This window comes from Pezoporus flaviventris, unplaced genomic scaffold, assembly GCF_033815535.1.
Source record: "Pezoporus flaviventris isolate CSIRO_AGI_PZ_B2104156 unplaced genomic scaffold, CSIRO_AGI_Pfla_v1 ptg000078l, whole genome shotgun sequence".
NCBI classification, from domain to species: domain Eukaryota; kingdom Metazoa; phylum Chordata; class Aves; order Psittaciformes; family Psittacidae; genus Pezoporus; species Pezoporus flaviventris.
Window position 1 is genome coordinate 837,823 of NW_026892626.1, and position 16,000 is coordinate 853,822.

At 44.7% G+C, this 16,000-nt stretch overlaps 1 protein-coding gene across 3 annotated transcripts in view; it reads left to right on the forward strand.

The window, feature by feature from the left end:
* Nucleotides 1-15,418, forward strand: part of IFT140 (intraflagellar transport 140) — a 77,460-nt gene extending 62,042 nt beyond the window's left edge. For all 3 annotated transcript variants that reach the window (XM_061473786.1, XM_061473788.1, XM_061473787.1), the window contains 12 exons: nt 6,576-6,753; nt 9,384-9,574; nt 10,275-10,370; nt 10,721-10,853; nt 11,064-11,207; nt 11,581-11,709; nt 12,041-12,223; nt 13,157-13,363; nt 13,581-13,793; nt 13,872-14,038; nt 14,381-14,522; nt 15,077-15,418. In XM_061473786.1, coding sequence (XP_061329770.1) covers nt 6,576-6,753; nt 9,384-9,574; nt 10,275-10,370; nt 10,721-10,853; nt 11,064-11,207; nt 11,581-11,709; nt 12,041-12,223; nt 13,157-13,363; nt 13,581-13,793; nt 13,872-14,038; nt 14,381-14,522; nt 15,077-15,280 — 1,987 coding nt within the window. In that variant the 3' untranslated portion in view covers nt 15,281-15,418. The remainder of the gene's footprint in view (nt 1-6,575; nt 6,754-9,383; nt 9,575-10,274; nt 10,371-10,720; nt 10,854-11,063; nt 11,208-11,580; nt 11,710-12,040; nt 12,224-13,156; nt 13,364-13,580; nt 13,794-13,871; nt 14,039-14,380; nt 14,523-15,076) is intronic.
* The last annotated feature ends 582 nt before the right edge of the window (nt 15,419-16,000 follow it).

Consider the following 16,000-nt stretch of genomic DNA (forward strand, 5'->3'; position numbering starts at 1 on the left):
GAGATGCTTCATCCCTCTAGCTGCAGTGAGGTGGTCACTGCTGAAGGCTGGAGGATTTTAAGTGCATGCAGTCTGTCTGTTGATGGGTACTACCACAGCACAAATGATTTGGGACTTTTTGTGATGATGGAAATGTTTCTGGGAATGCTGATTGCAGAGCAGAAAGGACAGCAGCACTGCAGTCTGCAATGGTTTGAAGATCAGTGTCCTTTTTATAGATGTGTTGAAAATTCTACATAGTACTTCTGAATGATCACCTTCTCATCCCTTCTGACCTTCAGTGTCACACAGTTTTTCTCATTCGAGCATGTCCAAGCCATCTGTAGCCATGGGCCACAGCATCACTTGTGTGTAAAGTTGATCACAAATGAATTACTTGTTCAGAATGCCCCACTGTTGTACATTTAAGCCTGATGACATTATTCTCACATGTTTTTTCAGGGATCGGAAGGTGCAACTTTAAGTTACTGGTGTCCAGGCAAATTATTGACATTTGAAAAATACTACTGAATATGGTTAATTTTCCATAGGAAGCAGCACCTGCTTTGGCCCAGCCTTTTGCTTTGCTCCCAGCACAAGAAGGATGTGGAACTGTGGGAGCAAGTCCAGGGGAGGGCACAAAGATGCTGCAAGGGCTGGAGCAGCTCTGCTCTGGAGCCAGGCTGAGAGAGCTGGGCTTGTTCAGCCTGCAGAAGAGAAGGCTCCTTATGGGGAGACCTTAGAGCAGGTCCCAGTGCCTAAAGGGGCTACAAGAAACCTGGAGAAGGGCTTTGGACAAGGGCCTGTAGGGACAGGGCAAGGGGGAATGGCTTTAACCTGACAGAGGGGAGACTGAGATGAGCTCTTAGGCAGAAGTTCTTCCCTGTGAGGGTGCTGAGGCACTGGCACAGGGTGCCCAGAGAAGCTGTGGCTGCCCCATCCCTGGCAGTGTTCAAGGCCAGGTTGGATGGGGCTTGGAGCAACCTGGTCTGGTGGAAGGTGTCCGGGCCCATGGCAGGGTGTTGGAACTGGATGAGCTTTAAGGTCCCTTCCAGCCCAAACCATTCCATCATTCTATGATGAAACCCCACCCTCAGCAGCACGTAGGCTGGTACCCAGTGCCCTGCAGCAGTGTCCAGATCCTGGTTGCACCGGGGTAAGTCTCATGGCAAACACATCGTGACCACTGTGGTTCCAGCTGCCTGTGCTGCTGAGCTGAATTTATGTGGTTTATTTTGTGATGGGGAAGTGGAGTCCTTGTCCCCACCACTGGACTGGGTCTGCAGCTCCCCAGCTTGCTGGATTTATTTCCATTTTTGCCAGCCCAGGCTGCGGCTGAGGCACAGAGGGATACCCTCCCACTCCAGGAAGATGTACGCATTAGGGATGTGATCACATATTAGAATATATTATCTATAATATAATGTTATAAGGATGCAATAACAGGTTGTTCTATATAATACAGTGTTATAACAGTTATATCTGATGTTAGTGTTAAAAACATTGTGTTAGTGTTTCCCTTTGCATTAAGCTGTAGTCTTTTAAAGCAGAATGCTCAGGATCCAGTTCAGTGAAGTGGGGTACAGATTGGGAAGAGTCTTTGTTTTCTCCTGATCAAGATATTTGGAGGCAAGAGATGGAACATATGTTCCTTTTCTAAATATACACACACACACACACCCCCCCCCCCCATTAAATGGAAAGAAATTTTGTAGTGAGATTTCTCTGACAAACAAATCTCCAGCACTTCTAAATAATACTCCCTTTACCAGATTTTTTCTTTAAGATTTCAGGCAAAAGGTGCAATGAAAAATACATAGTAACAGGAGGGTTTATAAAATCACACAGTTGGATGCTATAAACAGTTTCATAGAATAACAGATACAAAAGATCAGATACAAAGGAGGAAAAACTTTTATATCAAATACATGGTAAAACTTGTGTCCAGTCTTAAGAGGCATCAAAGTTTGCTGCTGTGGCCTGAATCCTGGGGAGTTCAGGCTTCGTGGAGGTACTGCATGGGGAGGGTGCTCCCAGAGCCCATTCCTGTGGCTCTGCTCATACTGTTGCTGCATCTGGTCTTCATTAAGTTTCTAGCTTCAGCTGGTGAAGTACAGATGCGAGTGGCTTTCCAGGGGGGAGTAAAATAAGAGGAGGGGAAGAACAGGAAATTCCCAGAGCATGAGCTGGTGGCTGGGTAAAACATTACTTGGCATTTTATATGTGACAGTGATGCTGGGCCTGGAAAGAAGAGTTGCTGCCTTGTAGGAATGTGGGGACAGAGTTGTTGTTCTCCCTATACTAACAACTGTGAATAGATAAACCGTGGGTTTGACTGTCCTGCACCTCCTGGTTCTTCTTCCTAACCCAGACCTGCATTAATTTGCTCCCATTCCAATGGGCAGCAAAGCTGATGAACAGAGATCTGGTGCTGGAGATGTCTGCCTGCCAGAGAAGTTGTGCCATCCCAAGGCCAAGGCCAAGGCTGGTCTGCTTGAAACACAGGGAAATGTGGAAGTGTGTTGCTGATGCTTCCCAGATGATTCTCTTCTCTAAACCCACCCCTCCCCTCTGGGCTTGCCTGCTCCTAGCAGCGAACCTCATGGATACCTTGACCTGAGGAGTTTGCAAGCTCAAAAGAGATATATGTATATAATATATGTATTTATAGTACATATATTGTTATATATTATTTTTCATAATATATAATATTTTATATAGGTGATATAGAAAGTGTCTGTTTGCTCTGCTGAGCCGTGGTGTGGAGAGGCTGGAGGTGTCTTTTCAGGGTGAAGGTAAAACTGAGGTTCTGGCTGAAGGTCCTCAGGTCTTCCTCCAGGAGCTGGGTGCATCAGTCCAAGTGTCCTGGCTGTGGCTCAGGTCTGGGAGTGCACATCTGTGGTGTTACCTCCCAGGGTTTTGTTGAGACATGGCCCGTGCTGCTGACCAGCCAAGGTGTGGTGCAGTGGTCTGTGTGGTAACAGCTCTGGGGTTAGGGCCTCTGTTAGACAGTGAGACCTTCTGGGTTCTGACTGGTAGTTTAGTACTTTGAATCTTTTGATTTCACACAGTTGTGTTACTCTGGTACCATTCTGGTTTTTAAATAAGATATAATCACAGAATCCCAGACTGGTTTTTGTTGGAAGGCACCTTAAAGCTCATCCAGTTCCAACCCCCTGCCACAGACAGGGACACCTTTCACTAGATCAGGTTGCTCCAAGCTCCATCCAACCTGCCCTTGAACACTACCAGGGATGGGGCAGCCACAGCTTCTCTGGGCACCCTGTGCCAGTGCCTCAGCACCCTCACAGGGAAGAACTTCTGCCTAAGAGCTCATCTCAGTCTCCCCTCTGCCAGGTTAAAATTATTCCCCTTATAATAATATATTAAAATAATAAATGCAAACAAATATAAGTATATAATAGATGCACATGAAGATGGTCTTTGCAAGCAAACAGTATGTTGCTGGGTCAGAAATATTTGCATACCTTAGCAGCAGCATGTGCAGCATGGTGCTAAAATGAATGGTCTCTCAAAGTGGAAACAGGTTTCTAATATTTTGCTGGAGGAATAAAATTAAAATATCACATGCATGTACCTTCTTGTGAGGGACATGTCTGCTGGAGATAACCAGCCTCTGCTGCAACTCCACATGGACCAAGGGAGAAGGTTTAGCTGTGCAGCTCCTAACAAAACAATCCTTAGCTCCAGTGGGAGAATGGGACCTCCTCTTCAGAGCAGGGCCGGGTTTGTTAGATGAAACATTCCTTTAAGCACTCCTGGAGGGCAGAGGCAGGGTTGATGGAAGCAATGTTTTTATGTGTCACAGGTACTTGTGCTGCTGAACTGCTCTTGGCCTGTCTCTTGCTTCAGGCTTTGTGCTAAGTCTGTGCATGCACTGCTGTACCCTAAATACTTCCCCAGTCTGTCTGTGGTCTGGTGTGACCACAGTGGTGAGCTCTGGAGTGTACTCCCCCTCTGTTGGAAGGCAGAGCTTGCAAAAAGATTACTAAGCACAGGGCATATTAATTGGAGATGTTTCTTCCTCTATATTTTTTGCACTAAAGTGGTACTATGCTGCCAGAGCCCCTCAACTTAGTTTATCAAGCGGCTTGAAGTAGAGGAGGGAGAGGTGGGATGTCAGAGCTCCAGCTCCTGAGGAAGTCATCTGGATGGCCCACGGCACGCAGCTGGCTTGATGCCGGGGTGGCTCATGGTGTGCATGGGGCAAGAGCTCCCAAAGGAAACCTGGGGCAGCAGCTCCCACCAGGATCTGAAGTTGGCAAGGAGCCATTGCTGTTCAAGAAAGAGTAATGCAGCTGATAGGGGGTGAGTAACATCTCTCTACAACTACCTGAAAGGAGGATGGAGCCAAGAGGTGGCTGGTCTCTTCTCCCAAGGATCAAATCATAGTAAAAGAGGAAATGGCTTCAAGCTGCACCGTGGGAGGTTTAGACTTCCCCAGAGGGTGTTCAGGCATTGGAACAGGCTGCTCAGGGCAGTGGTGAAGTCACCATCCCTGGAAGTATTCACAAACCATGTAGACTAAGTCCTTAGTGCCATGGGTTAGTGGTGGCCTTGGCAGTGCTGGGGAATGGTTGGACTTGATGATGTTGATGGTCTTTTTCAGTCTAGTAGATTGATTGATCATAAGTCCTGCTGTGTGTCTCTGTATGCTTGTCTTTTAACTATGTACTTTAAAATACCCTGTTTGGTCTGTTTCCTTTCAGAAGTTTCCACTCCCTCCAGTCTAAATAAGATTTCTCATCCACTCATCTGCTCAAGCCCACTCTCATCTTGCACTGAGGGAATTGTGAGCTGTCAAAGCTCTGAAAAATAAAGGATTTGTTTCCTTTCAGAAACTCGCTATTGGTCAGTTTGACAGTGCAGCACCTGAGTGCATTCCTTTACCAGAATGACATGGCTTTTGGCAGCTTCTGGCATGCAGACAGGAAAGCATGCTTCTTTCCCATATAGTGAAGCACAGCCATGCCCACACACCCAAGATTGGATATCTGCTAATGACACAACTCCCTGTCCTTGTTGATCAAAGCCAGGTGACCATGTCTAACATGACCTAAATGTTCTTTAAAGGTATTTTTCCTACATTTTCCAGTTCCAGATACAGGCGATGGCTGGAATGAAAGAGAAACCAGTTCCAACTTTTCAGAAATTAGGAAGGTCACATCTGCTGCTAAGTCAGCATTTCTGTGTTGAGTGGCAGTGCATGGACTTGCACTCAGCTTGATCTAGCACTGATGTTTTGGTAAGACCCTTCCAGCTCTGTGCTCTCTTTCAACGATCCTTTTGGTTTCCTTGACTGGGGGACATGGACGTGTCAGAGCAGAGCATGGGAGGAGGCTGCGTTTGAAGCACATGCAGCGTGGACATTCAGATGGAAGGAATTCAGTAAAATATTCAGACGTGTTCTTCCTTTTCTAAACAAGCAGAACTTCTGAACTATCTGAAATTTGCCCCTTATCTATCACTTCTGATCGTATGTCATTTTCTCTGTACTCTTTGTGCCACATATTTAGGTTGATTACTACCTGAAAACTTTATACCAGTTGTAGCTGCAGTCTGTGATTCTATGATAATTGTAAATTAGGAAATGCATTTTTTCTCTGCCTTTCTTCATGTATGTGTCTGACAGCATGTTGTGTCTCATTTGCTTTACTGCTTCCCAGTTAGTCACTTTTCCCCTGTTTATACAGGGCTTTCCCACAGCAACTGGGAAGCGTAAAACATTTTAGTAATAGTAAAACAGGAAGGTGATTTGCATGTAGATGCAGGACCTGAAGTGTTATTCAGTTCTTTTTTTTTTAATTTTTTTTTCCTGCTTTTATCATTTAGATAATTATTTTGTGCTGTGCTGGTGTCAAGAACTGTATGGACCATACCTCTGCTGAGGTTCACACACTGAAAAAAACATGTTTTTAACACTTACTGCTTCTATTAGTCAAACATGCTGCACTTTATTCTGAAGAGTCTCAGATGTAAATAGAATCTATAAAAATCTTTGCTTGTCACCCCATGTAATGGTCAACTGTACCGCGGTCCTGTTGAGCGATGCTGCCTGCAGAGACCTGACGTTCCTGCATGGGAGTGCAACCCTAAGGCTCCTAAGAGCTGTTCCATGTTTGACCTATGCAGGACAGTAGCAGGATGTTTCCAGTGTAAAGTTTATGTATTTAAGACTTTTCCCATAGTTTTTCTTTTGAATTCTGAACATCAATGTGGGAATAACTGTCTATACAGCAAGAACCACAGTGATGCATGATAAATGTTTATATATGTGCAAATGTAACTGCTTTTGTTTAGATACTGATGTAAAACAAACCCACAGTATTTCCTCAGGACTCTGGCATTCAGCTCCAGAACTAACCTTTATATCTGATGCCTCTTTCTGCGCCTCTGCACCTCTTCAGTCTTTCTTTGCACAGCAACTGGAGTCTTTTTGTTACATCCAGAAATTGTCTGATGTACTACTGGTTTATCTTTTCATGCTCTCCTCTTCCCTTGCATCTTACCTGCATAGTACTCCGGCCTTGAAAGTGACACCATAAGAGCTCTCCTTTTTTTCCCCTTTCTCACAGTGAGGCTGTCTGGGAGAACATGGCTCGCATGTGCGTCAAGACTCAGAGTCTCAATGTTGCCAAAATTTGCCTTGGAAACATGGGTCACGCAAGAGGAGCCAAGGCACTGAGGGAGGCTGAGCAAGAACCAGAGCAGGAGGCCCGGGTGGCTGTGCTGGCCATTCATCTGGGCATGCTGGTAAACCCACCAACCATACAAGGGAATATTCACCTGCTTCACTAGGGACAAAAATGAGAAACTGGTGCAAAACCTTGGAAGGGCAAAAAGCCTGTTGCCAGGTTTTCAAGGAGTGATGAAGAATAGTTCTGACAATTATTTTCTTGAAGTTGAGCTTTTATCCCAGGGAAATAGGCATCTCCTTCAGCGTGATCTCTCTGTTGACACTGGCCAGGGGCTTTCCCTGAGCTCCAGCAGCTCAAGAGTCTCCAAACCCTTTGATGTTTCTTAGAGGGTTGGTGATAACAAGTATGGCAGAATCTGATGCCTGGAAATGTGAATACCAGGAGGCATTGCTGCCTAAGGGGCTAGCAAATTAATCACAGAATCCCAGACTGGTTGGGGTTGGGAAGGACTTCAAAGCTCATCCAGTTCCAACCCCCTGCCACGGGCAGGGACACCTTCCACTAGACCAGGTTGCTCCAAGCCCTGTCCAACCTGGCCTTGAACACTGCAGCCATCTGTTTCTTCTCTGTATCTGTTTTTTTAACTGCGATACAGAATTTATATGGAGCTTTACTCCCATATGAAGAATTGCTGAATGAAGGAAAGTGCTGAACAAAAGAAACATCTTTTAAGGATAGTTTATGTGTGAAACATTAAATAGAAAAACTTTTCTTGGGACATAATTCTACCAAGCTTAATCATTCTAGTTTTGACCGGATTGAAAAAGGATGTGTTTCAAAGTATTCCAACTAAAATGTTTCATCAAACCTATTTCAAGGTTCAGTATGGAAAATGCAAGTTCCATTTTGATATGCTTTTGGAGTGAAAGGCTAAAGCTCTGTTCTGCCAGACAGTGAGAGCTGCCTTAAGGCGTTTCAGGAGTTTAGGCAAAATGGAGGTTTCCTGCACGGATGGAGAGCTCTGGTGAGTCACATCCGCTGCTGGTGCCATCCCAGGGAGCCGTGCTTGACTGTTGCATCCTGGCTTCTCCCATTGCCTGAGCAATAACTTGCCCAGATCGAGCAGAGCCAGAGGGCATGATCATGCTGTTGTTCTCCCTGTAGTTTGGTGCATGGGGTGTCAGTCCCTAGGGCCTGTACCTGGCAGCAAATACCTATCAAAATGGATCTTGTTTTCCCCATGGGTCTTTATCGTAGTCTGAACCCACTCCCCCGATCACCATTAGACATGAGATCTAAAATGGGTTCAAGACCAGATGAAAACTGGGAAAAGCACTGCTGAGATAATGAATGATGAAGGCAAAGTGAGTGGAATACATGCTCTTATTTAATGTCTTCCTCAATGATCTGTAAGAAAAGCAGAGATTTCTAGTTTGGGAACCATAAAAGATCCAGGCATATGATCTGTGAGAGGGAAAAACTGGGAAAGGAGAATTGATATACCCCACAGTTCATAGGAATTCACCAATTAGATAAAAAATGGTGAGGTGCTATAATAGCGAAAATCCATGTGGCACTGATTTGAGGAGATACCACATCCTGGGGCTCTGATTTGATGACTTCTTTGTACTTGTTGCAGCTACAGCTGGAACACTGACTTTCACCCTGAAGTATCTCCTTACCAGAAAAAAAAAGTTTATGGAAGAAGTTCAGAGAAAAATTAGTGCAAGTTATTAAGCTCTTGGAAAGATTTCACAGACAAGGAAATCTTTAAGATAGCAGATTAGAATTTGGCTTAAAAAAGTGTTTAGCAACCTACAACAATTTTAAGAGTATAACTGGTAGAGAGTAACTATTCTGAGTTAAAGTGAAGAAGTAAAGGAAAATTCAAACTACATGTTTGGAAAAACTTCCTGGCAGAGAAAGCTGTGGGGCTGAAAAGTGTCAACATTCTTTTTGAATAATTAGGTCTGTTTGGAGAGGTGGAGGGAAACTGCATCAAAACAGATGCAGTTCTGTTGCTTTTTCTGCATCTCCTGCAGACTCATAGAGCAGGCATCTTCCTTCTCTACTCTCTATGTTTTTTTGAATTTAAAACAATAAGAGACGGAAACTATTTTTCAGTCTTGGACAGATAATCCCAATTTACTAAGTATAGTGTTCAGCTGGACAGCCACTGGGTGGAGCAGGAAAATGTGTCTTCCACAGGAGTACCTCTCAAAGCATAAAAACAATAGTTCCAATTTGCTCGCCCTTGCATCAGCATCAGCAGAATTCTCCTGTTCTAATTCTGTCTTAAATGAATAGCGGTTATTCCCATGAATGGATCTCAGTTATCCACGATAGATGTTGCTGCCCCTGAGGCATGCTCAGAGGTCCCACGGAGTGCAGGCAGACCCACGTGAGCAGATCTCCCCTTTCTGCAGTGGTTTATGCTCCTGATGACAGTGGTTAATTGCTGATGGCTCACTCCTGTCATGTGTCGTGTCCCGTTCCCCCCCCCCCCAAGTTGATACCATACAGTAAATGCCAGGATCTGAGTGCTTTCTTTATTTTCACATAAACATCCTGTTTCCCACTGATGTGCTATTCCAAGGCTATGTATATTTAGTTGGTTATCCCCCCTGCCTGGATTATTATTACTTTACAATGACCAGTACTGATGAACTACACTGAAGTGCAGTGATTGCAGCAGGGGACACCAAGGAACCAGGGTTAGCAGGAGTTTGTGTGCTCTCTTCCCAGGAGGATGCTGAGCGGCTCTACAAGGCTTGCAAACGCTATGACCTCCTGAACAAGTTCTATCAGGCCTCAAACCAGTGGCAGAAAGCCATTGAAACGGCAGAAGCTCATGATCGGGTTCACCTCCGCACCACTTACTACAGCTATGCCAAGTACCTGGAGGCAACCGGCGAGCAGAGCCTGGCCCTCACCCAGTAAGCACCTGAAGGGTTGGAGCCTTGTTCTCCTGTGAGGGCTTGGGGTAGGCAAAGGGGGATTGCTGATAATGACCAGTAATAATGAGTTAAAGTCTTTTCCTGTTTCTGGTGGTTTCTGTCTCATGGAGTGACAGCATTGTTAAATAAACTTCCCAGCACCCTCCCAGGATAGGGTACACAGCTTAGTGCCAGAAAGGTTAAGTGTCTTGTCAGGGCCAGTGGTTGAACCCCACTAATATCCAGTCCTGTACTTTGGCTCTGGAAAACCACTGCCCTCTTTTCCTTCCTTTTCCATGACAAAACCCACTTGTTTACTTCTCCTGAGCATCCCAGACACAACTGCTGTGGCAGAATTTAGTTGGACCTGGGTGCTTCTGGTGCCTGATCCTCTCCCAGAACTGATGAGTCTCTAGAGAAGTTAGTGGAAGTGATTTTTAATGTATTTGGTGTTTGAAATCTTGGGTTTCTAGTTTGCCATATGAAGCCTAATAATAACAATAACGATAATATTAATAATAACCCCACCACCACTTTTTTTTTTTTTTTTTTTTTGATGGTGCTGGCAGACTGCAGCTGGTCTTACAGTGAACATACAGTTTTGTCACTGTATGGCTGTCAAACAACATTAATGGATTTTTTACACAGGAATTGAGCTAAGGTAGTCATTTCACATCTAACATGTTCTTCTCTGCTACAGCTATGAGAAGTCAGACACGCATAGGTTTGAGATACCACGAATGCTTTCTGAAGACTTACAAGCCCTGGAGAGCTACATCAACAAGATGAAAGACAAGTCAGTGCTATGCTTATTCCTTCTCCATAAGTTCAGGCCTTTCACGTCTGAAATACAACTTGTGAAGACAGCAGGGAAGGAGGAGTATGAATCCCTTCAGCCACAAGTTCAACCCCTGCCTTACCCATATGATCCTCCTCAGCTTTTCAGGATTTTGCCACATCTTGCTCAAGAAAGAACCTTACCTAGCTAGGTTGACCTCCCTTATGGTGAATGTCACTCTTGAGGTGGGGTAAAGCCTTGTCTACATGCTATAAAATGTAGCTAGTCTTGAGTTCAAGATCTCCAGGAGTGACAAAAGCGGTCTCCAGTGATTCTTGTTACTGCAGTTAATATTGTTGCTTTTCTAGGAACCTGTGGAAATGGTGGGCACAGTATCTGGAGAGCCAGTCAGAGATGGAGTCTGCGCTAAAATATTATGCACTGGCTCAGGATTATTTTTCCCTAGTCCGTGTCCACTGCTTTCAGGGCAACATTCAGAAGGTGAGGCATAGAATCACAGAATCCCAGACTGGTTTGGGTTGGAAGGGACCTTAAAGCTCATCCAGTTCCAACTCCCACCACGGGCAGGGACACCTTCCACTAGACCAGGTTGCCCTGTCCAACCTGGCCTGCTCCCATCTGCTTCTGGAGAGTGCTCATTCCTGGGGAGACTATGAGCACAAATTAATGCTATTACAATTTCCTTTTCAGGCTGCTGAAATAGCAAATGAAACGAGGAATTGGGCAGCCTCGTATCACCTGGCCCGCCAGTATGAGAGCCAGGATGAAATCAAGCAGGCTGTACATTTCTACACCAGGGCCCAGGCATTCAACAATGCTATCCGCTTGTGTAAGGTGTGTAATGACGTACATTTCTATCCCAAAGCAAAGTAGGATTCTACCCTTAGGCAGCAGAATTAAAGCAGTACTAGTTGTTTGTTCCCATTTCCTCTTGTGAGACTGCTTGCTCACACACAGCCCACAACAAAGATGCTCCTAGTTTCTGCCTGCTTGGTTGCATGGGATGCTGTTTTCTTTTATATATCAACAGAAAACTGCCTGAAACAAATTATCATTGCAGCCCAAAGTTACTTGGGTTGGTATGGGTTTTACACAAAAGAGGGTTGATGGGCTTTTATGTGACAGCATAAAGCTGCAGGCTTGCCAGAAGACAGAATTAATGAAATGTTTGTAGCATTCCTAGAGCCAAATTTTTGCTTTTGAATAGGAGCACAATTTAGATGACCAGCTGATGAACCTGGCTCTTCTGAGCTCTCCGGAAGACATGATAGAGGCAGCCTGCTATTATGAGGAAAAGAGAGAGCAAATGGACCGAGCTGTCATGTTATACCACAAGGTAAATACCTTTTTAGTAAAAAATATCAAACTTTAAACTGAAGCAGTTCCTGCAGCAGAGGAATCAACTGTATCACAGAATCCCAGACTGTTTTGGGTCAGAAGGGACCTTAAACTCATTCAGTTCCAACCCTCCTGCCAAGGGCTGGGGCACCTTGCAGTAGACAAGGTTGTTCCAAGCCCTGTCCTACCTGGCCTTGAACACTAGTTTTTACTATATATACTGTTTATTAGTCATTTATGCTTTATTAATCCATTCTAGAGTATCCTGTAACCTGATCCGCCGTGCTTATTCTAGTCTCTAAAGTATTCAAGTATTCTTAACTTTGCAGGCAGGACATTTCTCCAAAGCACTGGAGCTAGCCTTTGCCACACAGCAGTTTGGGGCCCTACAGCTGATTGCTGAAGACCTGGATGAGAGGTCAGACCCAACCCTGCTGGCTCGCTGCTCCGATTTCTTCATTGAACACGCACAGTATGAGAAGGCAATGGAGCTGCTGCTCACAGCCAAAAAGGTAAGCTCCAGCCTCACTGGGCCCTCCCTGCATGGGGAAAGAGGAGCACAAGAAGCGCCTAAGTGCACACACATGCACTGATCTTTGCTGGTAAACAGACGTGGAGGCACGTATGAGGTTTGAAGCTTCTTCTCAGGCCAGAGTGATGGTAGCCCAATTGGCTCAACATTAGAAATGGGTTCCTGACTTTTGGTCTTATTTCTTGCTTAAAACCTGCAGATTTTGCAATCTTGGGACAAGAACAACTCCTATTCTCAAAACTAACATATTTGTAGACAAGGAAATTAGAACATCATCAAAAAAACCATAACGTCCCTCTTGTGTTAGTTAAGGTGCTTCATTCCTCTCCTAAATTTTTACACATTCTACTGTGCTGAAGCTCAGCCTTACCAGAGCAGTCCCGCACCTACTCTTCAGTGAGCTCCAGTCTTACTTTCTTCCGCATTTTACATGGGTAGGGTAGCCTTTTTCTGGTCTAAAAGCTATTATTTGTCCCCCTCAGAATTTTTTCCTATATGGGAAGTAGCAAATATTTAACAAAATCTTTCAAATGCCTATATTTACTTTATTTGTATCTGCTGAAAACCTTCATACGATCAATCATGCCTAAGACATTTGTGTGACTTGTGTGCCTCTGAGAATGTCCTGTTCAAAGAGATGAAATGGATGAATCTTTAGTGTCCACACTAGTGTCCTCTGAGAAAACAGGTAAGAATCAGTGGTCTTCATGGAAGAACAAATGTGTTCTTAGCAAACAAAATGAGATGGGGTGTGCTTGAACTGGTGGATGCTGGGATGCTTGACTGCACAACAGTGTTCTCATAGAGCATTCACAGCTGCTAGTGTTTGTGCCTTCATATAGCTAATTTCACAAGCAGTATGAAGTATCAGCATAGTGTCTGCAATATCCCATTGCTTTCTCACTCCCATTAGTACCATGAAGCTCTGCAACTCTGCCTGAAGCAGAACCTGACCATTACAGAGGAGATGGCTGAGAAGATGACTGTCTCTAAGGACTCCAAGGACCTCTCTGAGGAGTCCCGGAGAGAGCTGCTGGAGCAGATTGCCAATTGCTGCATGAGACAAGGCAATTACCACCTGGCCACCAAGAAATACACACAAGCAGGAAACAAGTTAAAGGTCAGCCTGGATATTTAGGGAGAAAAGCTGAGGAGGCTGAGCCTGTTACCTTCCTAAGATTCCTCAAAACAAGGGTGTTTTGAGAAGTATATCTTGGAACAGACTTCATACAGTAGAGAGGCTTCTAATCCATCTTCACATAGCTTGTGGGTTCACATTCACAATGATATTTCCCCCCCCCCCCCTTCTTCCCCCATGTGCCCCTTTCCATTGCTAGGCTATGAGGGCACTGCTGAAATCTGGAGATACTGAGAAAATTGTCTTCTTTGCGGGAGTTTCCAAACAAAGAGAGATTTATATCATGGCAGCCAACTATCTACAATCCCTGGATTGGCGTAAGGACCCAGAGATTATGAAGAACATCATCCGTTTCTACACCAAAGGGCGGGCCCTGGACCTCCTGGCAGGTTTCTATGATGCATGTGCTCAGGTACATCCCCTTCTGTGACTTGCTAAAGGTGCTTGGTTTATTATCTCTGGAGCAAAACATCTCATTTCTCCTCTGCAGGTAGAAATTGATGAGTATCAGAACTATGAGAAAGCACAAGGAGCCCTGACAGAAGCCTGTAAGTGCCTTTCAAAGGCAAAGACTAGAAGCCCTCCGGAACAGGAAAGCAAACTAGCACATCTGCAAAGCAAGCTGACCCTGATTAAGCGTTTCATCCATGCTCGGAGGTGAGCTGCAGGAGTCAGAGCATGTGAACTAATGACAGAAATACCAGACAAGAAGTTCTACAAATACCTGCAGTTTAATAGACAATTTGCAGACTCACCTCTAACAGCTGCTGTTACATTTTTCTAGCAAGGAAACCATTATGTGCTTTTTATAAGTGCTGTTGACATCAAAGATGAAAAGGTAACCTGAAATATTAGCAAGTGTATTGACCCAAGAAAGTGTAGTCAGAAGGGTGATTATGAAACATGGCACAGTAAAAATAAACCTTCCCTGGTTTTCCCATACAGGCTGAATGCTCTCCCCTCTCTGATTGTTACCAGTTTCCTTTTGCTCTCTACTAGAGTTTACTGTGAGGATTCCAAAGAAGCAGTCCGACAGTGTGAACTTCTCCTAGCTGAACAAGATTATGACACTATCATCCGTCACGGTGACATTTTGGGATTTCTGGTTGAACATTATGCACAAGTGGAGGAATTCCATATGGTAAGTTAATTCTTCCAGTCTACAGAGCCTGTACTTTACACATACCAGTGCAGCTTGGTATCGCTTGGTTCTCCTAGAGGAAGACATTCCATAGTAGAGGCTCATTTAGAGGAACCAAACTGCTCAGCAAGGTGTGACAGACCACAGGAACTACATCCATATTAGCATGGTATTGGGTGACAAGTTCACTATGACTTGGCTCTGTGACAGGAATGGCTTTAATGCTGCTATTATGAAACACAGGGATGCCAAGCACAAGTTTCTCCAGCTGTGCTCATTAACCTTTTATTTACCACATTGTTTTGACACTGCTTCAGCTGTCAGGAGAATATAAAAACAGGCTTGGAGACCCCTTATTTATTAAACTGAACAAGACGGAATTGACACAAGTCACTAGGAAAGGTTGCTGTGTCAGCCAAGGCTGCAGGCTCCTGGCCTCACGCTAGCATCCCTTGACACTGAGCTCCTCTCAAGGCCTCAGCTGTGTGTCACGGGGGGCTGCTGGAACTCACGTAGCACAACAGCCCCGTAACAAGCTCTGTGCATTGCTTTAGGCTTACCAGTACCTGGTGGAGATGCAGAAAAGAATTCCAGTCACTAACCTGAGCTACTATGTGACGCAGCAGACCCTTGAGGCAGTCCACCGAGGAACAGGCATTCCTGTCAGCCAAACCCCGGTTCCACAGCCTGTTCTCCACAGCAGTATGGAGAACAAGGAGATGGGACAAGAAGTGGCTGATGACGTAGAGGAACCTTGACAACTTACACTTACCAAAGGCAAAGCAGACTCTAATACCAGGTCATTTATTCTGTCTGTGTTAGGACCATATGTCACGATGGCTGCGAGGAGGCTTTTTGATTATTAACAAGAAATTTATTTTTCCTATTCAACTGTATATGCAACAGTATTGAAGTTACTCTCTTATCTCAAACACTACATACAAATATTTATGTCAATATCCTGTTATGAAGCTGGTTTTAGTATTTTAATGAATTTGAGGGGGAAATAAACCCAACAAGGACTGTATATTGTAACTTCAGGTCTTTTTCCAAGTACAGAAAAGAGCTGAGTAACTGAGGTGAAAGCTCCTGAGGTGACAAAAGTTTTCAAGTCCAGCTTTGATCTGCTGAGGTGCAAACTGACTGGTCATTCCCTGGAAGTCACAACTTCTGAAAACAATCCCTATCCTGCTTGGGTAGGAGCTTGGCTAAAAGTCCAGTCAAACTCCAGCAGAATGGAGGAGCCTTCCTCCAAAGCAAAGTTTTTGTGTTTAAATATATTACAGGGTTACACAGGCTAGAGCCACTTACAGAAATCTGACTGAACCTTAGACTCACAGAATGGTTTGGGTGGAAGGGACCCCTTGAGGTCACATCTGCTCTAATCCCATGGCTCAAGCTGTTTCACACTTTGAAGTTTCTTTTCCAAACATCAGTTATGTCAAGCTGCACTGTACTAATCAGGCTTTAGGCTGCAA